This window comes from Berghia stephanieae, chromosome 10 (genome assembly GCF_034508935.2).
Source record: "Berghia stephanieae isolate SIO BIC M18660-M18661 chromosome 10, UCSD_Bste_1.3, whole genome shotgun sequence".
Lineage (NCBI taxonomy): Eukaryota > Metazoa > Mollusca > Gastropoda > Nudibranchia > Aeolidiidae > Berghia > Berghia stephanieae.
In genome coordinates, this window is record NC_088369.1 from 28,654,348 (window position 1) to 28,680,093 (window position 25,746).

General features: G+C 33.2%; 1 protein-coding gene across 26 annotated transcripts in view; it reads right to left on the reverse strand.

Moving 5' to 3' along the window:
* The window catches only part of LOC144980931 (uncharacterized), a 48,687-nt gene that overhangs the window by 10,186 nt on the left and 12,755 nt on the right, over positions 1–25,746 (reverse strand). Inside the window, exons 7-20 of one of the 26 annotated variants that reach the window (XM_078928877.1) lie at positions 25,432–25,555; positions 22,151–23,629; positions 20,304–20,590; positions 19,545–19,637; positions 16,631–16,900; positions 13,773–13,925; positions 13,173–13,193; positions 9,513–9,824; positions 7,268–7,409; positions 6,025–6,156; positions 5,422–5,506; positions 4,905–4,996; positions 4,376–4,513; positions 2,105–2,182 (exon numbers count right to left, since the gene is read on the reverse strand). In XM_078928877.1, the coding sequence (XP_078785003.1) occupies positions 2,105–2,182; positions 4,376–4,513; positions 4,905–4,996; positions 5,422–5,506; positions 6,025–6,156; positions 7,268–7,409; positions 9,513–9,824; positions 13,173–13,193; positions 13,773–13,925; positions 16,631–16,900; positions 19,545–19,637; positions 20,304–20,590; positions 22,151–23,629; positions 25,432–25,555 (3,406 nt within the window). Of the gene's footprint in view, positions 1–2,104; positions 2,183–4,375; positions 4,514–4,904; positions 4,997–5,421; positions 5,507–6,024; positions 6,157–7,267; positions 7,410–9,512; positions 9,933–13,172; positions 13,194–13,772; positions 13,926–16,630; positions 16,937–19,544; positions 19,638–20,303; positions 20,591–22,150; positions 23,630–25,431; positions 25,556–25,746 lie in introns of all 26 variants that reach the window. The other 25 variants (XM_078928873.1, XM_078928875.1, XM_078928871.1 and 22 more) reach the window with 25 other exon arrangements.

Here is a 25,746-nt window from a genome sequence, read left to right on the forward strand (position 1 = left end):
TTTTGGGGGTCAGAGAACAGAAAGTCATTTTTGGCAGGAACACATTATAGATGTAAAAATTTGAAGCAAAAACAATGAGTGAACTGAAAAACAAATAAAGCTGATTCAGCATCAATATTTATAATCAGGTTAGTTGCAGACATCTGGGACCATGATTTTTCAAAACAGACTCATCATCTATTTTTCAAGATTTTCAACCACAACTGGGTAGATTGTAAACACAAGTTTTTCCTCTTATCCATTTTCTCTCTATCTTTTGAGCCTTCATAAAACTTTCAATACTTAAGACTGCCTGTAACTTTTAGTTCTCTTTGTCTTTTTGTTTGAATGAATTATGTTTAATATCAATCAATATGTGCATAACGTCATATATTTTGATATTTGCAATTAAAAATGGAATGGAAGTTTTCAAAACATTTCATTTTAATGGCAAATGGTGAAAATCTAGTATTTGTAGTTGTTGCTGTCATTTCCTCTATAATATCTGAAGCAATAGAGTAATTATGGCAGCAGACTAAATAAATATCCATAACAAATAAATATGCTAATATTTGATAAGCAAACGGGCTTCATACATTTCTATAAGTAATGAGCAGATAAATCAGAAAAGAATATTAATCAAAAATTTCATTTTGATAAAAAGCCCCTACAACAAAACGACATATGTGTGGGGAAGGAAAAAAATGTAAATCAACTATAAATATGACCATGACCCTTTGTCTTAGAAGGGGAAAATAAATACACAGATATAAACATATAGAAAACACAAGATAAGATTCCAGAATTACACATTGTTTCAAAAATTTGATATGCTGAAACCGTAACCAAAATCAATTGTTGTGTCACTAAATACCCATTGACAATCATTACAAATTTTTTATTTACAATAGTTTCTTGAAGTCTTTTTAGTTAATGATTACAAGATGGTGAAAGGAATGAGATGACAGCAGTGATATTTTATTTTTTAAAATGAAGGGGCAATAGGGATGCGAGTTGTATGGAAGAAAAGGTCGTCCATTTCAAAATCCATTTATAATAGAGCTGAGCAGAGTAATAAAAAGCATTAGAAATATTTCAAACTTGAAATTTGACAAATAATTTAATGAACAAAGATTTATAATCCACAAAGCTCTGTGAAAGTCATATAAGGTTTCAGAAGCAAATCAAGAAAGGCACTGCATAGATCAGAGTCATAAGGCCAAAATCTGAGAACAGAAAGAATCTGTACTAAAACATTCGTTAAAAGATAGTATTTATTGCCCCTAATCATATAAGATAATTCACATTTTACATCTCAAAGCCTGAGTTCATCTCATATTATGTGTTATATGTCTGTTTTGTAGATTTTTATTCAAAAAGTGTTAAAAATATAAATCTTGTTTGTTTTGTTGTTTGGTTTTATAATTTTCTACACCAATGAACAGCAGAGATTGTGGGTGAATATCGAAGATACAAACAAAATCATGATAACAAAATACACAGATCACATCTAAATGCAGCGAATAAAGTGAATATACTTTTCAATAATATAATGCTAAAATAGAGCAGGTAAAAGGCAACATAGCCAAAACATTTAGACAAATTCCAGTCCAGACTTCAGGAAAAAAGAATGTTTTTTTATTAACCTAATTAACATGATGGTTTTAAAATGACTCCCTCTACTGGTCAAAGCAGCTTCATTCTCCTTTCTTCCTTAATTGTCTACATTCTTTGTACCAGTAACAGTCAAAATTTATTTTGCACCTACCAACAATATATTGAGCTATGTTTCACAACAAATGCATATGTCAAATGACCAAATATATGATTAAAAGCAAGGTATTTCTAATAGACTCCTATATTTTTTCATTGGTTTAACATAAAAATAGGTAAATGAGGAAACAAAAATTTTTTTTTAAAATTATATTTAAAAAAAACAACAACTCAACAGATGTTTATGAATTATGATTGAATTAAACGAAAAAAAAAAAAAAGTCGAAAATCATGTTTCAATAATGTCAGTAAATGAATTTTACACTTTAGATAATTAAGATATTTCACTGTTATTTAATTTTTATTTATCTAAAAAAATCATATATTTCAATTTGAATGAATAAAAACTCACCTGGCCGATCCCAATCTTCCTACATGCCTCCAAGAAGTTGTCAACATTTCGACGACATTTGGCCAATGTTAATTTGGGCTGTGGATGGATATTGCAATAAAAATTAAAATCATAGAATGGGGAAAAAAATAATTAAGGTTTGTTATTAAGCAGAACTAAAAACAAACACAAAGAACACCCAGTCACATAACAATAACACTATAACACAATAACACTTCTATAACACCAAACAACGACGTCTAAATATTGCCAAACATTAACCTTAGCTTAACATCAACCATGGACAACAACATGTAGACCTGTAAATGAGCTCTATAAAAATTGACTGAAACTCTTCGACAAACTGAAGATTCAATTATTTTTTAAAAAATAAGGGCATCATTGGAGAGGAGAGTGATAAATACAATACATTAAAATAGTGGGTGTTATTTCTTACTGGAAGTATGACGGCCATAATTTGATGTAGAAGTAGAAGGAATGCTAAATAAGCATGTCATTCATATAGGTAAAGATGACTTCATCAAAATCATATTCCTGCCTCTGGAATTTTTTTGACATAGTCAGAAAAATAATCACCATTATCATCTTTAACTTCTAGCCATGACCTATTGAATTTATTCCTCACATCTTTATCGATGCTCCACAAGTCTGAATTGCGATCCACGAACAGCTAAGCCATTGTGAGAACATTAGAATAATGTAGCAATGAGCAAACTTGATTTTCAATCAGTAAATGACTGGAAAAAAAAAACTTAAATAAATATGACTTCTGGCCAATACACTGAATTATTAAGTAGAAGTGAATTATCAAGAAGAAACTTCGGCAGGCGTAGCGGAAAAATTCAAAGAATCGAAATGAAGGTAAATCGCCACAAAACAGCAAGCTCGCTTGGGCTTGAGCAAAACAATGGCAGAAAACGTCCTGATTTGCACGGGAATTAATTAGGCTACTTACCATTGTTCCTTATAATCAGGTACTCAATCAGTGAAGAAACGGTCAACCAGTTTGTTTACAACGTGAGGCAATCGAAATGTGCTTGTAGCAATCTATCCTAACTTTCGATTTGAAGGTGTCTACATAACATTCGCAATTTACTTTATCATACTTTTGAGACTCGCCAAGTAAATGTGGTCAATTTTGGCTTAGATGACACGGTGAAATTTATCGCTCGGTGGCTCAGTTAAAATTGGCTACAGTTGGGATCACGACGGGTTTGGAAAGTGAAAAAATAATTTAACGAAGGATGTGTGAAAATACCCAGGGATGTGTTCAGACACGCCTTTTATAAAAAGCGTCGCTTAGTCTTGGCAATATATACATCGTTAATATAAACGGTCCCCATGAGCTATGCGTAGCGCTGTGGAACACTCCTAATTACTTTACGGTCATTCGACTACGATTTGTGAATTCTTTCTTTTTTTATTTATTTCTTTCTTTCTTTCCTTTTTTAAAATATTTGAATTTGACAAATTGACTGATTTCAGTTAATTGACTGAGAATTTACAGGTCTAAACATGACATCAAACGTACAGGAATGGAGATGAGAAGGCCTCTGAGGCTGCAAAGTCGATGGAACAGCTCTAAGTTGATACTTATTTCCCCAACACTAAATCCTAAAATATACCTTCCTTTGCTGTTAGAAAAAATATCAATCTGATGCGATTTTGACCTCAGGCTTTTCTAGAGTCGGTGTACCTCATACAAATACTTTTCTGAGAAGTACACATTAACTTTTGTGATAAATGTCAGATGAAGAATTGATGTTGCGTCTATGAGTCACAATTCGTTGAGGCTAAAAGTTCATTAAACCAATACAGATCATGTATTATTAGACCATTCAATTTCCTTCCACCCAAGATAATTAATTCCAGAATAAAGCTGAACACAGTGGAGGATGAATAGTTGGATTTTCATCTTGGTTTATGTTTTTCTATTTTTGGCTATTTTGGTCTTCTTGGTATAAATATATCCAAGTTGTATCACAACGTTAATTTCTAATAATTATAAGGAAATTCCCAATTGAAAATAACTCAGGGCTTTACAGGGGGCCAAAGGCAACTCTTAACATTTTGGACAAGATATGATGCCTGCAAGGTGTTATTACAAAATATTTTTGACAGAGACAATAACTTTTTACTCCTTAGTACAGTGAGAGAATGTGAGTAAAGTGCCTTTCCAAAGACTCAGCTTTGCACCGCCCAGAGCAGGACTTTTGAGACCTACTCCAGTCCAAAGGTGAGAATCATACAAGATCACAAAGCTACACTTACCACAGCAGGTGAAGGAACATGAATACTTCCAACAGACCTAGGCCTGATTTGGTTGGCCAGATGACAGAGCACAACACCGTCCCTCAAAGCCTCTGGCAGGTTGTCAGGTAGGGTAACTTTCAGTCTGGCTTCTACAGTCTAATGTCAACCACAAAGAGAAAAATCAATATTCTTTGAAACCCTATTCCTTTTGCAAATCACATATTATCATTTCATCTATTAAAAGTATCTGAAATTTTTTTTCTTCTTTAGCAGTTGTGTAAAAAAAAATTTTTTTTTTTTCTGAGAACATCATTTACTAATGTTGACATAAAGGTTATCTAAAGAACGTGTCATTATTCTTTGTTGTTAACCATGACAAAACGGTGATATGAAAGAATGTTTCCTTTTGAAATGTTTACCTGTTATATCAATTTGCATAAAGAGAAATATAACACAAACACAAATATAACTTTATTATTACATATCATGCATCCTGAATATAATATATATGAATGATTTTAAATTTAAAATGCACAAAAAAACTTACTTGTCTTAAGCGGTCCATCTGCTCAGCCTCTTCTCTGTGATAATCATCTTTGTTTCTCATGTTGGGCCCATCATCAACATTTTTTGTAGCAGCTGAAGCAGTGGAAATAAAATGTTAACAAATACACCATATGTTTCTGTTTTAGGAAGCGATTGGAACAATAGAAAAAGTACATGGGCATTATTTAATTTTAGTGAATTGGTGGGTTTTTTTTCCCTTCAAGAAAGCACATGCCTCATGTGTTCCGTGTTTTCTTTTTGGAATACAGCTTTAAAATAACATTTATGATTTAAATTTGCAAAGATAGGTAACAAAACACGTTGATTTGTCATATCAGCACCATGAAAATATTCAAGATGATTTTGTGAATTAAAAGACAAGAAAAAAGGTACTCATACTACATGCAACATGTATGAAAGGAACATTTGTTTTTCTTATGTCCATATAAAATGAGAGATGAATTCAAACGGCTTCAACATCAACTCAACCAAAAAATCAATAGTTTTATTATTTATACCTGTCCTGGTCCTGTTGGAGCCGTAAGTACTTGTAGGTGGTTTGGTGTTGATCCGTTTATTGTCATTATCAGGAGTTGCTATCTTCTGCATGAACAAATGATAATGGGGGAAAAAGCTGAATACACAATATCAATTAAGTGTCATCCTTTGAAGTGTAGAAGAAAAGATTACTAACCTCTAACCTCTTTTCAATACAAAAATATGTAATCAATAAATATCTATTAGAAACAGATTTGAATATGATGCAAAATGATAAAATGAAGTCGGGGCCCTGGGCATACCATGGACTCTCTATGAGATGAAATACACAATGTCACATTACCAATCAGCATTTTGCTTTACACATGAACAGTTCTGAAATATGGATATAGTAATAGGCATTCAATCCTGTTCTGATAGGGTTCAGGATCAGGTGTTACCATTATCGCCATAAGAACAGAAACAGTGATGCAACTGCTACTACTTTTTTGGTGAAAATAGCCAGGTCTGAAAATGAAGAAAAGAGAGTTTATGTTTTGAAAGAAATTAAGTCTCGTCATTACAAAATAAAAGGCCTGAAATTTTCATGATGCTTATCAAAACCATTGATATCAATGTCTTACCCTGACACCCGTAGTTGTACCAGCTAAACCTCTCTGTTTGGGTTCTTCTAGCCTCGACGATTTGAGTCTCGATGTTCCTAGAGATGTACCGGTCATGGCGTTAGACTTGTTACTGCTACCTCTTTCATCATCCTGAAAATTAATGAATTTGCATTTTTTTTTAAATTTTTTTTTTGTTTGTTTGTTGCTTTAGGTCTCTTCCAACACAATTGAGGTTATATGAGAGACCGCTGAAACAAAAAACAAGCAATCTAACAAAAATAGTACAAATGTAAATCAAAATCATAACCTAAAGATATCATCAATATAAATAACCAAGAACAAACAGGCAGAAGATTTACAGAAAAAAAAATATCCCCTGTCAAAAATACAATCACAAACCAAAGAAGCAGAATAGGCTAGTAAAGAGAAGAAGAAACGACATCACTATCGGATCGTATACCCATGCGAACATCATAGGTATATGATTCAAGGGTGATGCTCCCATCCAACCACCCGCATTTTTTAAAAAAATAGAGCAACTTTGAACATGGCTTTAATAAATATGACATTTCCCCCTTCCCTTATAATTTTCTCAACAGTTTTGTCTTCTACATAGCAGCCACAACCTGTAATTGCTGACATAACAGCAGTTCCTTGTCCTGCTCATGACTGTCATCTTAAAATGAGAATTTATATTGTGCAATATCCACTAAATGTGCTCATGACAGCAAAGCTTAACATGTAGGACAGAACATAATAATAATAATAATAATAATAATAATAATAATAATAATAATAATAATAATAATAATAATAGATCTTTATTGTCCATAAATATGGCAATTGGTCATTTAGTTACACTTGTTATAACGTTATATGATAACTATAACATTGAACAGATTGATGCCAATGAAGCGATATGACGATTTTTTCTGACAGACAACCCTGGTAACTGACCCAGTATCCATTTTACATCGCAGTACGATGAGAGAATGTGAGTAAAGGGCTTTTCAAGGAATTAACTCTGCACTGCTTCGAGCAGGACTCAAACCCTGGACCTACTGATCTTCAGTAAGTTGGATATTGTACGCTTGTATTCTTTATCTGTATCTGACAACAAACTCAAGCAAAAGCTTTGGGTGGGGGGAGGAGAGTGGTAATCTAAATGTACTAATGAAATGAGAAAAAGACTTATAACAAACTCCACAACACAAAAAAACATAAAACATTTCAACAAGCTAAGGCTATGCTGACTCCTTACTGTAGTGCTGCTGTTACTGCTACGCCTGATGTTTGAGGACCCAGCAGGCCCAAGGCTGTTGGGACCTCCAGTTGGTCTAAGGCCAGTGGAACCTTGGGCTGTTCGTGTTGACCTAGCTGTGGTTGGACTGGACGTGTTTGACCTATAGTATAAAATATTACAATAACATTATACAACATATGGCTTCACTTTGATTTTCCTTACCCATGCACCTGCTTAGATAAAACATGTGAGAGAAAAGTTCTTAAACTATCTACTACTTTGTGGTTCAAAAATTGATCATATGTTAACAAAGAGAAATGGTCTTTCCGACATTTGAGATTAATACAGGCCCTAAAATAAAAAGAAGAAAAAGTGAAAGAATTCAATTGTGAACAACAAATTTGATAAGAGAACTCCAATCAATTGACAAAAATTGTTCTTCAAACTATTTAAGATGTATGCATTCTACTTTGTTCAGATCATTGAAGATGACTTGTTGATTTTTTAGAAAGGGGGAGATGGGGGTAGGATGTGTTTTCAATGCGTTATCAGTCACCAGGTTCTTTAAAAAAAAGCAAGAGTAAAAGAAGTTCTGGCCAATAATTTGTAGAAGAAAGTATTAAAAATCCAAATTAATTTTTCAGAGTTCAAAACACAGAGAGAGAGAGAGAGAGAGAGAGAGAGAGAGAGAGAGAGAGAGAGAGAGAGAGAGAGAGAGAGAGAGAGAGAGAGAGAGAGAGAGAGAGAGAGAGAAGGGGGGGGGGGGTAAAATAAAATAAAAAGGTAAGAAAAGCATGTCTCCAATGACTGGAAATCAACAATTAGAAGGAAAAAAAAAAAAAAAAGAAATAGACACTTTGCTAATGATACCAAAATGTGACATGACAATGAATAGGAAGAGGAAAAAAGAAAACCTGTTGAACAATATCCAATAATATAATATTCTAGCACATAAAACAAAACGGTATATGTGAATGAGAAAATGAGAATCTATTGGGACTGTCTAGCTGATTTATATAAGCCATGAATATGGATAAGTGATTCCACAATACTAGAGTGTTATTTTATGACACTGCAATCAATAACTCAAGTGAGGAAAATATTAATATCATGACCATATATCACAATAAATTTGCTCCTAAATTATAAAACCACACTGATGACACAATATAAAATAAGGATGAATGATGGTGAAAGAAAAGCAAAGATTTTAAACACTTGAGAATAAGACAGGTGTGGAAACTAGACCCTCACAACATTTTTTCACTGAGTCTCAAAGCTTTTGTTTTATTTCCAAGCATAAAGGGGCTATAAAATTTTGCAAGTGGTCTATAAAGATATACACTGACAACAACAATGATAATTCAAAATAATAATAATAGTAGTAGTTGTAGTAGTAGTAGTAGTAGTAGTAATAATAATATTAATATTAATAATAATAATAATAATAATAATAATAATAATAATAATAATAATAATAATAATAATAATAATAATAATAATAATAATAATCAGCATCATCATCACCACCATCATCATCATAATCGATGATGATGATGATGATAACAACAAAAATATAATAACGATAAAAATAATTTTAATGATAATGGGATTAAATAACATCAACCGTAGCATGGGGACATCCAAGCTACTTGGTTTTATTTCAGATTTATAAATGTTAATAAAAAAACTTCAGCCTTTATTCAAAATCTTATAATTCTATATACATTATAAATTGTAGGCTGAATTCTGTGAAAATGAATGCATTTATAAAGGGGTTAATCATAAAGATTAAAATATTGTTAATCTCATATATGGACGTGAAATACATTGAAACCCAAACTTTACAATCTTCCTCTTCTTCTTTTCTTTCTTTCTTTTTTTTTTTTTTTTTGGATAAAAATAGTAAAGAGAGCATATCAAATTCAACAAATAATTTGCTGCCAACCCCATTACACTTTACTCACTAATGTCTGTCATAAATATTCTTATCTAAAATAAAACAGATTTCAAGATTTCAAAGTTAAACTAATCACCAATGTCAAGGTAATTTGAGATGTTTTGAATTATAAATACTAAAATGTCTTTGTCTTTTTAATCATTTTTTATGATTTTTCATAGTGTAGCCATTTTACATATTGACAATCTCCAAAATGTATTATTTGCCTTTACATTCTCTCTTCTCTCTTGTTAATCATTCAATATTAAGCAACCCGTTCCCTATTGTTAACATGATGGCAGTTTTGGTTTTAATGCTGATTACCTGTCACCAGCTAGTTTGGTCCTCCTCACCACCTGGCTCTGACCATTGGCAGTGGTGGATGATGGTGATGCTCTAGGCATGGCTGATGACTTATTGGCTGCGGTACTGCCTGCTTTGGCCAGGGACGATGAGGATGAGGACGATGTAGGTTTGGCCAAGTTGGACTGATGGTGGTTGTGGTTTGATGTAGAGTTCAGTGACGATGACGACGACGATGGTTTGGCCAGGTGTGAGGTTGAACTGTGTGGGCTGTTGTTGCTGCTATTGTTATGAGAGGTGGGTCGCGCTAGGTAAGAGATGGAACTGCTCGGGCTGGGGGAGGGGGAGACAGAGGGGGTTGTGGAGGTGCTAGATAGTCGTGAGTTGGACGAGGATGTGGATGAGGTGTTGATGTTATTGTCAGAGGATGATGAGGTTCCACTATTTGTAAGGATGATGTTTTTTGTTGTTTTTTTTTATTGGTGACAGTAATGATGATGATGTAATAAAAGTTTTTGATTTATTGCATTAAGCATGTTATGGTAGATGTTTTGTTTTAAAAGAAAGTTAAGCATTGATTTTTTTCCGGATCAGTAAGGTTGTGATGATTTTGGTTGAAAAGTTGGAGATGAAGGGAAAATAAGAGAGAGAGAGAGAGAGAGAGAGAGAGAGAGAGAGAGAGAGAGAGAGAGAGAGAGAGAGAGAGAGAGAGTGAGAGAGAGAGAGAGTGAGAGAGAGAAAGAAGAGAGAGAGAGAGAGAGAGAGAGAGAGAGAGAGAGAGAGAGAGAGAGAGAGAGAGAGAGAGAGAGAGAGAGAGAGAGAGAGAAAGAGAGCGAGAAGGTGGGTGTGGGTTTTGAGTTTTCAAGTATTATGGTGAATGATCGTGATGTTCGTGGAGAAATATAACAAGATGGAAGGGGGGAAAGGAGAAAAGCAATAGCACTCATTTAGATAATATATTGATACGTGGGGTGCACATTAAGATTTTAAAAATCCTGTTAAAGCAAAGTAAAAATATATATAAAACAGAGGAGTGCAATAAGGAATGTTACATGGGTGGGAAAAGCCACTTCGTTGCTGGACAGAAAAATTTACTATTACACTTACCATCACATTTGCCTTTACCGTCACTTATGCAATTAAAATGTTTCAAATATAAAGGAATTCGATTGTTTTCATCTAAGCAATATAAATGAATCAGAAAATAAACTAAAAGAAAAGTAAGAATGAATCATTCCACCAAAATAAATAAATAAATAGATTAAAAGTCTCTTATATAATTTACTCCACCTAAAACAAAATTAAAAACAAAAACAAAAAAAACCCCAAAAAACAAACAAACCAAATTAAAATACTTTGGTGTATCATTAAAAGGAGAGCATAATGGCTGTGAACGTTTACTGTTGATGGTATAATTAAACTTCACTTTTCTCTGTACAGATAAGTCCAGCAATGAAATGGCAAAATAAAAAATGGAGCAGTCACTACAATATCACATTGATAGCGACATAAATGAAAAAATAAATAAGTGGTTTACCATCTAAGCTAGTTTTTATTTTTATTTCACATTTCTCAAACTTTGCGTTTGATATTAATATTATCTCTCAAGATCTGTGCACAGATTATCAACATTAACTGTATGAGACAATTTTAGAGATAAATTGAACCCACAAAAAAACAATTTTGAGTGTCTCAAAGCATCTATCATAATTGACATAATTACTTTGAATTTTCTGGGCTGAAAATATTATTGTACCATTAAAATCACATATATGGAAACAAAAGTCAGTAAGCATATGTTGTACCTTTGAACCAAAATAGATGCGGTATTCAAGCAAAGAGAACCCAAAAAACTCACTGAGAAACATAATTTGAGTAAACTTGTATAATAAAATTCATGCGTTGATCCATCACTACCTTTATAAAATCCCATATATCAAATCATGTTATGTCATGAAATTAATTTCTGTTTCAAAACACTTACTTGGAAAAAATAATTTGAGCAATGAAAGTAAATTAAATAACAAAAAAGTTAAAAAGATAATATAGAGTAGAAATATTTTTGCCTGGACTTGGACTTTTTTCAATTTTAGAAGATGAAACCCAAAAAAAAAATTAACAGGGAAAAATGTGTTGAAATTTGATTAGTGATCCACTGCCTTTTGCTATTCGTTTTTTATTTTTTATTTTGTTTTGTTTTGTTGTTTTTTTGGTTGTTTTTTTTTTTGTTGTTGTTTTTAATTGACATGACTGTTTCCAAATTAGCATGGAACTGTGTTGGAGATACAAGGGCTATATAAAAAGGAAGTTATTAAGTGCTGCTCATCATTCTAGAGAGGGAAAGTACCCATTTTGGTGACCAATTAATGATGTAATGGGATCAAATGTGAATTTCAACCTTCTGTAGAGCAAAAGGAGTTCCTCTGAGAATAAGAATCCATAAGGTTTAAGAGACCATGGACAAAAATTATGACCTCGTTCTTTGGGATCGGTTATTTTAAAATCAATGCAATGTAGTAAATGTTATCAAATCAACTTGCCAAATGACATACACAATGTCCACCTAATTTTTTAATTTTAAAAAAATATTTAATACCTGGCTAGGTATATCACATTCCCAAGCTTAATAAAAGCCTGCAAGTTTCCTGGTCTCCTTAAATAAGCATCTAAAAACTTCATAGACAAATAAATACAATTGTCCCTATAACAAGTTAACATTTTTGTAAAATACTGCCTTCTTTCTACTTTGGCAATTGCTATTTTCAAATATTATTCAAAAAGGTAGGAATTACAGAAATGATATTTTTAAAACTGCAATAATGAAAACCCAATGGACCATATCTATGAAACCTTAATCTATTTGGAAATTTTCTCGTTTCAGTTTTTTGGGGTTTTTTTTTTTTGTAATCATTAAATAATTTGAGTAAACTATAATATTTTATCAAGGAGCTGCTGTTCAGAGATGAACCCCTTTTAAAAGGCTATACATGCTGTTTTTAATTGAAGCAACACAGTCTTATATCGTTTGATGAAAAATTTAAAAAGAAATAAAATATTTTCAATTATTATATTGTTCATTAAAACAACTATAGTGTGACTTTAAATTTAAAAATTGAAATTTCCAATACATAAAAAAAATACAACTACAAATTAAATTAAGGAATTACAAGAATGGAAACAAAAATGATCTGCACACTGGACAATTTCATATTTTAAGGGAGGAAATGTGACTCTTTTAATAATTCTTCAAATGACAACCCACTGAGAAGGAGAAGTTCAATTTAAAGCATGCCACATTTTATACCAAACAGAAACCGTGGAAACTTGCCGCTTCCAAATTAACTTTGATCAATCAAATTATAAAGGAGATGAACCAATGAATACAAAGTATAATCTAATGTATAAAAAGAGCATCAAGTTTTAAACTATGACAATTGGGGAAAAGAAAAAAAATAGGTAGCCACCAAAGCCTGATTAGGAAAGTGAAGATTCTTTTTTTTTTTGGTCCATAAAGATGTGTGTAAAGCACAAGAAATATCTAGCGCTATATCTTACAGGGTCATGCAAAAAAAAAAAAAAAATTAAAAAATAATAATAATAATAAATATATAAAATAAAACAAAAATGAAAAAATAGAGGAAAAAAGTGAATTTGAACAGGTGAAGGATCCTAAATGCTTACGTGTAAGACCTATTGTGAGCTCTAATTGAGAAAATAAAATATATGGATGAACATTTGCATTTTAATTTTCACAGATCCAACCCCCTCCCTCCCTGTTTTAAAAAAAATACAATAATCAGTTATTCACATACAAAAAGGAAGATATCTTTTTTTTTTTATCCAACTTTCACACTGATAAATAGTCAAAACTATGTGAACAACATAAAGGGTAACTAAACATAAAATCCATTTGGTTATGTTCCAAAATAACACAATAATTTACTGAACACGTAATTGGTGAGTACAATTCAAACAAAGCATAGTGGGTTGAAATGATATTACATATCTTCCACCCATTCATTGCCATAATTGTACCAAGCAAATTCTCACGGTTAAGTTAGCAAGAGCAGAGCAACTTAAAATAAGACTCACTAATGATGGGTTTTCTTTATCCTTTTCTCCAACAAATGAGTGATCATTAATTTAAAAATTGTTTCCAAAAAAAGTAATAACACATAAATGATATGGTATCAATTAGAAACAAATTAAAATTAAAAAGGAACAAATTAGGTTTTGAAACATGACTCGTTCACTCACAAAGATATGAAAGAAAAGACTAACTTTTTATTGATGTGATTGAGGGCCTCTACTTGTGAAGCAGGCGAAGGTGTGGATTTTTTCAAGCCATCCGAAGCGGCACGTCGGTACTGCGTGCTGTTGGTGCTGGCAAGCCGCCTGTTCTGCTCCTTGAAGCTCTGGGTGGTGAGGGCATTCCTACATACATTCAAATGGATGGAGCAGTTTGGTTTGCGGTGATGGTGGCGATGCCAGTGGGATGTGGTGTTAAAGTTGAGTGGTTGTGGGAGATTGGTGGAGAGAAAATAAGAACAGGCCATTCATGAGAAAAATGCCAAGCAATGACAAATAATTTGAAAGGGTGTCAAGTTAACAAATCATATATTTCATGCAAAAATATGAGTTTGACTCATTCTCCTACTGCATAAACAATACTAATATTCATCAATTGCCTAAGGCGTCTGCCTTTGACACAAAGAATGATTTAAAATAATAATTTGTTTCCAAAATATCCAAATTTTAAGAAATCGATAGTAACCAACCTAGATCTATAATAAATGACTTGTTACTTTAAAATGTTGTAAAATGTGACATATGTCACATGGTTCAAATTCATCATAAATCTTTAAAATTCTTTTTTTTAATTTGACCCCCCCCCCCCCCCTCCCCCCTCCCCCCCCTCCCCCCTCCCCCCCCCCCCCCCCCCCCCCCCCCCACATTCTCCCAATGATCAGGATATACTAATTTTGTCAGTATTAGATATGTATTTAATTCCTGTAAAAAGCAGATTTGTTTACGTCATGGCACAAGACCGAAGGGCTAGAGCTCAGGTGGTCGCTGGTTCGGATAAGTAAGTAAGTAAATAAGTTCATGTCCCAGTGAGATTTATTTTGTTAAAGAGCATACAATTGATCCCTTACTGGTAGGGAAAAAAAGTTGTCTTTATTTTAGCCCATTTTTTGCAAGGTAGCTCTACCATGAACATTATTATCTTCCTCAGGTTTTTTGTCTTTGTTTTTAAGGGGTTTACAGCGTTTGCAACACATTTAGGTCATATCAACGCCAGTAAAAAGGAAGAAAATGGGATAATAAAATGTTACAGAATTACAATGAAAGTACCCAAGAAAAAGGAAGGCAAAGTGAAATTAGTTCAAATAGGGAACGGGTGTAGATTTCAAGAGCACACTATCAGTGTACTTGGTTTGAAATCACCTAAATGTCTCATCCTGACACAAACACCAATCCCCACTAAAAGGAAGACACTCAAATGTTTACATAATAGATAGATGTAAAACAAACAATACAATGCATAACAGAGAGATGATTTACCAGACAAAAAATATCATCTCCCAAAGTTATACATTTGATTGTTTCCCTCTCAGCCAGGGCCAAGACAAAACCAAGTAATCTCATCCCAAGACAAAGACAGAAAGCATGTTGGAAAACAGATATAGGGGATAGAAGACACAGTAAGTACCTTCCTGCCCTATTAACTTCCTTGCTCCTATCAATAGATGCTATGTCCCCCTTAGCAATATGTATCTATTAATATTAAACAAGAATACATTTCAATCAAGACAAGAATGGAAGAAGAAAAAAATTAATTGAATTTATAATCATTTCTAAAAATAAAGGAGGCCACCTTTGAGGTTAGTTAAATAAAGTCCTATATACAGTTCTTTAAAAGTCATAATATCATAAAAACAATTTATTTAGAGTCACAAAGTTAATCTTACAATTTCTTCACCTAACTGGAGTCATGCGCATTTAAACAACTATGGTGAAAAGAAATATAACAACTTTATAACCACAACAAATTTTCTTACATGAGAATGTCTAATAGTTATTACTTTTAAACACAACAGTCCATACCAACCTAAGAGGTATTACTGATATTTCTTACAACTTACTCATAAATAAACAGCTAATGAAATTCATGAGTTCAATTAAAGAGCATTTGTAAATTATTCTGGAACCAGTTGTGAATACAGAAAAAAATTTAAAAGGCCATTCCCAGCATGCAACATCCATTGAGCAATTTCTTTATGAAACAGGTTAATTCAACAAAGCAAACTCAGAAAGCAATGGATAATCAGAACTAACAATTCACAAATATCATTATTCAAAGCCTTTCTACGCCATTTTAAACTTATTTATCTATATTAAGGTTCTATATTCAAGTTTTCTCATGATGTCATGCAATGATTTGTTTCCAAACTTAATTTCTTTCTAAATGAGCAATTAACAACTGAAATTATTTTCTAAGCACCACAACAAATTTGAGTGATTTAACTAATAGAGGTGAAATATAGCTGAAATTACAAAAAATGTTGCATCATCAGCTCAAGAGATTGAATTCATAATAGGGTAGCAACAAGATTCAATGTTTAAGAGTTTGTTATGGTTATCGAAATAAATTTGCATGTCACAATGACAGAATAAATTAAATACTTTTTATTAAATTCCTCACCCAAATTATTTAGTCAAATTAATATCGTCTTCTGTTTTCGATCCATATCCAATCAAATAAGAAACATATTTAAAATGGTATTCGAACTTTAACATTAATTTGGGATTAAAGGAGCAGTATTAGCTTCCAAAAACTCCAGAAGAGGTATTCATTTAAAATATGAATTAACATGTTCATATCTTAGAATCTCAATAAATATATATTTTCCCTCTAAACATATCTACTCACCAGTTGTCACAAATTCATAACAAGACAAGTTCCACTTTCAAACAGACTATCTACTACTAACACTACACAATACTTTAGTTGGAAAAAGAAGGGTTTGTTTTTTAGAACAGCAAACAAAGTAGAAGTAAAAAGGGGGTGAAATTATTATAATCGTCATAATCATCATCTTCATCATTCATTGCCATCATTCACAGTAGCAGCCTACCTATACTCATTTTCAGACATAATGTACTCCTTGTTGCTGTCCTGCTGCGGCGAATCCCTCTGAGAAACTGGGATAAGGGAGCTAGTAACTCCATGCACTGGCAGGGAACTGGGAGGTTTGGGGGGAAGGCTTCGGGAGCTGGTGGTGGTTGTGGTGGAGGATGCATGGTACGACGATGTTGATGATTTATAGATGGAGGTAGATGATGATGATGGTGGGTTGGGTGGAGGTTGGTTTGGGTGGTTGTTACGGTTGCTACTACGGCTGTTGCTGTTATAATGGAGATAGGAGGTTTGATTGTAGTAACTAATGATTTTAAATGGACAATCAGAGTAGGATTTGGATTTAACGGAAGGAGGAGGAGAGGAGGAATGGATATGGGAAAAGGGAAGAAATTCATTCATTAGTTAAGAAATATTTTGTTGATTTTTAAAAATATTATCATTTAAAATTTGGGGTTTGGGTGGGAAATTGGAGTTATTAATGGAATGGGGTCGGGATGAGAAAAAAATGAGAAAGAGAGAAAACAAAATACCCATTATAATGGAAGAAAAGAACCTCAGAGAAAAAGAAGACAACATAATTTAGTATCAACTATTTCTTTATTTCCTCTTTTCCCTAATATCATCTTTGCTATCTTGACACTATAATTCATAAGAAAATATTTCAGTTTTAGTGAACATCAAATGGCCAGATTAAGCATTGGCTTTATTACCTTGTCTTGTGTAATGATTCATGAAGTTGGCAAAATGCGAATGATATCTAACTTTGTGTGTGTGTGTGTGTGTTCTTTTTTTAATGTGCAAGACGTACGCAAGTAATGACATTAATAAGAATATCCTCTTTATGAATCAAACTGGTATAAATGGAAATTAACTATATAAATTTCACCATATTATCCAAATGAATATATTTTTCCATACATGTTTATCAGTGAGTCTATGCATCTTTCCTCATATAGATTTGTCATGATCATGACAATAAAGGTGGCATGAAATTGAAATTAATTCATAAAACCACTTATTAGTATAAATCCATATCATTTCAAAAACCAAATAAGCAATTCATTCCATAAGTATTCCAGCACGATCAAGACAGTGTTAGTGTGAAGTGAAACCCAAAAAGAATCAATGGTCTTAGGTTTAAAGTCTTTGAAAACTCTGCAATTACCGTTTCTCATAATGCCACAAAAAAAATCCCACAAAAAAACATATGTTGCCCCTGATGAAAAACTATTATGTTAGAACCAAAGCAATCTAATCTTTTTTGATCTCCATCCCCATTAGGATGAAGTGCTTGTATCCTATTATAAAACCAAATGTGTCGAATTTTAAATTTTAAAAATGGGGGCAAAGATAATATTTTCTTTGAAAATAAACAAAGTAAAAGAGACAAGAAATATTCTTGCCAGTTTTCATCTAATACCCTGGACAAAATCTAAATCTGGGAAGAAGAAAAAAACGATCCAAATTTTTGCTCAAGCCAACTTAGTGTAACTAAGATTAACTAGAAGCAAATCCCTCGTTTTCAACCTTTACTTGTTATAAAATTCGGATAATTAAAAATCTGCCTCTAATATGCACTCGCAAACAGTCAAGACAAATGATATATGATCCTTCAAAGACTTGGATTTCAATCAGTAAATACAAGCATTTGGCAAGTTTATTTTTTCAATTATACTGTATTCAATTCTTTTTCTTTTTCATAATCACCACTATCGCTAATATAATTAATGCAGCAATTATTATCATCATTATCATTAATACTATTATCAGTATTATTATTATCATCATTATCATTAATACTATTAATATTATTATTATCAGTATTACTATCATCATCATTATTACTTTTATTACTATCATCATCATCATCCTCATTTTCATTATTGTTATTATTATTACTATTATTAATTTAGTATTATCATTTTCATTATTGTTATTACTATTATTATCATTATCATTATTATTATTATTATTATTATTATTATTATTATTATTGTTGTTGTTGTTACCTATCTCTTTGGAGATTTTCAAATGTGGTTGTTATTAAACAGCAATTGTTAAATTGGAGAATTTAAAAAAAAAAAAAACAGAAACACAAAACAAACTGAGAGAACCAATTTAAAATCAAAAAGATAACAAAACAGACATAGAAATAAATCATTTGCAAAATGTATAATTTGAAAACTAAAAGGGTTATAATGAAAATTATAATGTAACAAAGGCGTCATTTGTCATAAGTAATGACTCTTTCAAAATTATTAGTAAAAAAAAAAGTAAAATAATAATGTTTCTTCATTTTAAAAATGGTGTCATGGTTTTTTATAAATTAATTGTATTATTTTGAAAAGCATCATTCATGCATGCAAAATTGCATTCACTTTTCTTGACACTTCATGGCTTTCATGCACGCACATCTCAGTGAGCAAAAAAAAAAATGTTAAAAGCGGAGAGAGAGAGAGAGAGAGAAAGAGAGAGAGAGAGAGAGAGAGAGAGAGAGAGAGAGAGAGAGAGAGAGAGAGAGAGAGAGAGAGAGAGAGAGAGAGAGGGAGAGAGAGAGAGAGAGAGAGAGGGGGAGAGAGAGGGAGAGAGACAGAGAGAGAGAGAGAAAGAGAGAGCGACACACACAGAGAGAGAGAGAGAGAGAGAGAGAGAGAGAGAGAGAGAGAGAGAGAGAGAGAGAGAGAGAGAGAGAGAGAGAGAGAGAGGGAGAGCATTAATTTGTTTCTTACCTGTACAGTTTAACTTAACTTTTAAGTAAGTTTTCATTTTTCAAGTATTAGAATTTGCAAGCAATTCCAAAACAAACCACACATTCACACATTAACATTTATTGTAAATCCATTCAAGCGTTTAAACACTCAGCACACAAATCACAATTTGAGCACTGCCTAAATTGTAACATTACTTACTTGTTAGAGAGCTTGTTTTTTCTAGACTCCTCCACCTCCCTGGCTTGGATTTCTTCCACTTGACGCTGTTTTTCCATAGCCTCTTCAGCTTCCCTAAAAAATGAAAGATTTAAATCTAAACTTTGTCAGATCCACCAGCGGATATTCTTGCCCAAAATGATGCCCAAGTTCAACACTTTATTTCAAAAGAACTCTAAATAAACGTGGGCTGGTTTTGAAAGAAGTTAGCAATGTTTATTTCATTTCTTGCTAGTTTAACCTATTTATGTTTGTATTTCGACCAACCTTTTGTACCATTATTGGCCACCCATACATCCCAGAAATGGTCCTCTTGTTTTCAAATTGAGCCCTCAAACTTTCCCCACCCCCTAGAAAAATCTAGTATATTTTAACATAGTAAAAAAAATATATAAAGATCATATTACAGGATTCATCGGCATCCATGACACATGAGAAAGAAATGGCTACTTAAAAATTGAGAAAAGGGAAATGTTAATGAGAAGGACAGTCAAACAAAAGTTTACCAAAAAGAGAATCTCTGCGAATGATTTCAAACAGTCTAAAAATAAAATATATCTGGAAGTGGCTGATTTCATTCCTCTCATTGAAGGATATAAGATAGTGCCTGGGCAAAATAAATAGCCAAGGAAAGAAACCCATTTCTCCAATCCAAATCCGCACAAGAAAAATAAAAAATGAGAACACTTTAATAATTTCATATATCAAATTGGAAATAAGTCTCCTGAATTCCATACTCACCGTAGTCTCACAGCTTCCTGTAACTTTCTGACTTCTTCCTCCCTCTTTCTGGCTTCTTCTTCTTCCAACTTCCTTCTCTCATCTGCAATTCTTAATTCCTCCTGTTTCCGCAAATCTTCTTGTCGCCTTAATTCCTCCTGTCTTTTCTGTTCCTCCTGCAGTTTGAAGGCAGCCCTCCTACATTCCTCTTTCTCTCTTTCCTCTTCATCAAGCTGTAACTGTTTGGCACGGATTTCCTCTGCCTCTTTCTTACGTCTCTCATAATCAGCCTTTTGCCTCTTTAATTCCTTTAGTGTAAAATCAAAAATCAAATAGCTTGATGAAACATGTTGAAAAATAAAATATGATAAAAAAGGTGTAACAGGAACTTCTGTATTTGTTTGTTATTAAAGGTTTGACGACACTTGTGACATTTTTAGATTAGATTATATCAGCACCAGTAAAAGGGAAGAAATTTGGATAGTCAATAAATTCTAGATTTACAATTGAAAGCACCCAAAACAGATGAAGATTCCAAGCACAAACCAACGATTTACTTTGTTTGAGATCACCCAAAAGTTCCATCCACACAGAAGTACAGGATCCCACTTGAGGAATACACTCAAATGTTCAGAATATTATATAAAAAAAAAACAAAAAACAACAACTTTAAAAGTGCATAACAGAAAGATGATTTACGAGAAAAAAATATCATCTCCAAAAACTAATACTATACATCTGACAGTTTGCCTCTCAGACACGGATGCCGGCCTGGGCCAGGATAGAAATAAGTAATCCAGTTCCATGACAAAGAAAGAAAGTAACCCGGAAAAGGGGGATAGAAGATAGAAGGCACAGCAAAAGATCTCCCCATCCACCATTGGACGTCAAGAGACCCCACTCAGACAGGAACTTTTCTTATTATTGCAATTGTCTATAGTCATATACTGTTACAAGAGTGAGATTATTTGGGAGGAAATGGAATTTGATTATTATGACTCGGTTGTGACCACATACATTTTTAAACTGAAGAATGAAGAAAGGTGTGATTTTCAAGATGTATAAATATTATTTTTTAAAAGTCCTCTACACTATACCATTTTTTTTGTAAAATCAAAAGGGGATATGAAAATACAACTTATAGTGAAAAAATTATTGAACATTGAACAAGCTCATTGAACAATAAACATCAAATTATTGCACAATCAAATAAGTTATGATGGGTTTGAGTCATCTCATTGAAGTGGAAAGTGACAATGGTGTCAATAAGAAAGTTATTTTGTGTAAGTTGTAATTCAATATAAAAAAAATATTAGCATTCTTTTCTCCCATTGCATCAAGAACATGCATTCTGAATCTTGAGCAAGTACTGTAATGCAAGAATGCAATATCAAAACCCAAAGGTGATATTGGAAATTGATATCAAACACATATCACATTGAGAAACAACATTCTGGGATGCACTAATATAAGAAAAACAAACACAAAAAGTGGAGTCATTACGGTCATTCAATAAGTGTACAACAGAAATCCACAACAAAGAAAATATCATACCTCTCTCGAATTCACCATGATTGAAAATCAAAGAAATTTGTTTCGATTTTCCACTCATATGAACTCGAAAGAGTTAAATAGCCTGACCTTTGACATATAATGAAATATTTTCACACAAGGCCCCCTTCCATCTTGTAAAAGATAAGATCTATTAATACAAAAAAAAAAGAAAGAAAAAAACAAAAAAACAAAACAAAAGAGGACAGGGGATAAAGCCAGATAGGGTGAGAGAGAATAAGGTGAGGCAGATGAAGGCCAGAATGACAATAAAATAACCAAAAGAAAGGAAAACAGGTAAGTTGTTATTGACTAACCCTTGTAAACTCATCTTCCATGCTTCCTGTCATGACACGAGGTGGGGACGAATCAAACATACTGTCACCATCACTTACATCACTGATGTCGTCAATGTAACTAAATTGTTCAGTTGATTGATGGACGAGGGGTTGAGATGAGGAGGGGTGTGGAGGAACTGGAGGAGGTGGTGGATCTGTATTGTATTTGTTTGAATGCAAGTCATTGTATGACTGGTGTTTGGGTACAGGAGGGGGGATATTTTGGTTTGTGTTCATATTTAAATGATTCTGTCCTGAACTATAAAATGGGGCATTTTGAAGCTTGTAGGACTGAGATTGAGTACTAGGTGGCCGACTGTGCTGCTTGTGTAAATGATGATCTGGTGAATTGGATCGTAATGAGGATATTGATGGTGAAGGGGATGGATGTGGTGGTAGAGATAATGGTGGTGGTGGTGGGGGTAAGGATTGTTCTGATATGCTAGAAGAGTTACTCCATTGACGGATGTGGATGCTCAAGGGTGGTGGCGGAGGTGGTAATGGTGAAGATGATGACTGCCGATCGTGATAATAATGCTGCTTCTGCTGCTGTGGGTTATTAATATTATTAGGATGGTAGATGTGCTGTTGGTAGCGGTGATGGTGTAAGCTCTCATACCCTGGGCTGTTACTTGTAGGGGTCGTAGGGCTTGTTGGACTATACAGTCCACTTTCTGCCAAATTTGTGGAGGTGGGGTACGGCATCAGTTGTGGACTGAGGTAAGAATGTGTCGACGTATTGGGCATGTTGTTGTGTGGTGAAGGTGATTGTGGTTTAGGATGATGGGGGTGTTGGTTGCTGCTGGCGCTATTATCACCTTGGACTGAAGAGAATGAGTGAGAAGAAAACTGTGCATGTGATGATAATTGATGGTGAAGATGTGGTTTTTTAGAGTTGGGAAGGGAATCTGGTCTTGATATACTGTAATTATTGGATGAAGTGGTAGAAGGGGATGGGGAAGGGCTTTGTGGATATGGAGGTAAGTCAGACGGACCAGGGGATAAAGTAGAAGATGAGGAGTTGGAGGAGTTTGACTGGTGTCGTCGTGAGGATGAAGGCATGCTAACACTGTTACGATGGTCTATGCCATTGTCTTTGTTGTAGTGCTGTGATGTTGTGGGATACTGATTAGAAGGTGGGATGCTATGTGAAGGTTTAGAGGAATGAATAGGATTGGAATTGGAATTATTTTGTGCTTGATTGCTTTGATATTGCTGTTGCTGATAATTGTATGGCTGCTGTTGCTGCTGTGATGGAGCAGGTGATGAAGATAATGTAGAAGGTAAATGCTGCTGGGTCGGTTTGATGTAGGATGCTGGGTAATGGGGTTGTTGATGGTGATTATGAAGGTACTGAGAAGCTTGATTTGGGTCAGAGGCATTTATGTTTGATTTTGGTGCCCCTGTACTGTTCCATGCTCTTCCATTGTTGTTGACCTCAGAGTTAGATGGATAAATCTACAAAGTGCACAACAAGGATGAATGGAGTAAACAACCAAAGTTGAAAAAAAAAGCAAACAAGCAAAAACAACAAAATAAAACGTTTATATTAGTCACAGTAGGAAGAGTGAGAACTCAATCAAACAATGTTGATTGACAGGAATATAATATGGACTATATTCATCCTTTGGGATTATGCTTTTTCTTGTAGAAACTAATTGTTGGTTACAATGAAAAAAAAAAAAACATCCAAAAAAAAATCATCACTCCAAAAAACATGCAAATATAGATCAATATCATTACCAGTGATACAATAGAAATAAAAAACATAAGAATGGCATGCACAGTTAACAATAGATTGTATGAGTATGTGTGGCAGCCAAGGAAAACTCAACTAAATCTACCAATCTATGAGGAAGGGAACTGCATTATGAAGCTCCGGCATTGCTGAGGGTTTGCAGTTTATTCTACCTTGATATTCTTAATTAGAACCATAGACATGGCATTTAATAGACGCCCAGGTGAGATAACAGTACTGAGAAAATGGGGTGTGTAAACGGTGAAAATATGAGAACTATTTTTGTTAATATCGACCAATGAGCAGGTTTTCCCAGGCATGGAATGTGTAGTAGCTGCTGTTTTGACCTAAATATTGATACCAAACAGTCATAGGTCGCTTGAGTTGAAGAAAAGATGACTGACATAATTTCAATATCTAAGCCTCACATTTCCCTGTTTGATACGATGGTTGTGGGTGGGGTGATTGAATTATTTTATTTAAGCATTTATAGTTTGTCTTTAGTAATTTACTTAGTTTTAATCAGTAAATAAGATGTAGATGAAAGTTTTTGGGTTTCGAACTGGTTTCCCCTGTATTTCATTTTGTTCATTTATTCTTTTATTCTTCTTTTATTCATTTTGTGTGACTTAGACCAGTTTTCCAAGGGAGCCACACATAAGTTTTTATCTATCATAAACTGGTTTAAATTTGATTAGAATGATATTTTTAAGGTTAAGTGTTTTAAATATTAATGAGAACATTAAGAACTGATTAAAAGTATAAACTTCAAAGGAAAAGAATCTAGAGTCCTTTGCCAACTCTCATGATTGTGTGGAAAGTTAGCATTTATTCCATCTATAAATGCATGTTTGGAAAACACATTCTAAGTGCATTATTTCATGATTTATACCCCCTTGTCTTGTAAAACCCGTGGATAATTTTTAAGACAACATTCAATAAAGATTTTAATTGTTCACAGCAGTGAATATGCATGTATTCTACTTTGGGGTGATTAAGTGTGAGGTGGGCCTAAATTTAAAGTTATCATCTGGAAAAAGCATATTCTATTTATTATGAATCTAGAACTGTATTCCTTTTTATTAACATTTTCCTAAAAGTTTTATAGGTAATATTAACTGATATTACTTGATATCAGTTCATTGGAAGACTTATTGTAGCTGTTGAACATCATGCATTTTATAACCACAACAGTTTTGTAGGACTGGCTGAAATCACATTTCAAAAAAGACATAGATCACAAATTGTGATGCAACAAAGAACATGCAAGCGTGTGAATAGTTGGAACAGTTATTTTGTGAGAAAATGAAACAAATATTCATTTTAAAATCAAACTGATAATTTCTGAATGCATTGCTATTTATATTTACTTTTCTCGAGAATTTAAAAGTTTTTTTAAAAATCAGGAAACGCCGATCTTCATTGTCTACTACAAATATGGGCAATGGACATGATAGATGATAAAAAGGGATCACATCAAATGATATCATAGACAACAAATTTCTACAAGGCATCAACTTACCTCTCCACTGTGCCATCCATTCTTTTCCCCATCCCCTGTGCTGTAGCCCGAATCATTACTGAGAACAGTATGACGCTTCCATTTGTCTGGACCTCCAAGTATGCCACGAAGCTCCTCTGAGGATCTGTTGGTAAAGAAATTTTATAGATGTATAATAAGATGTCAAACATAATGAGATTTTAAAAATTTATATAATATATTAACATGAATGGCAAAAAAGCTAATTTGTTTTTGGATATTTTCCAAGGAAAATTCCAGGCAATGTGTTATTAACAGATAGCATTTATATTTGGTGTAAATACCAAATACTTTGCT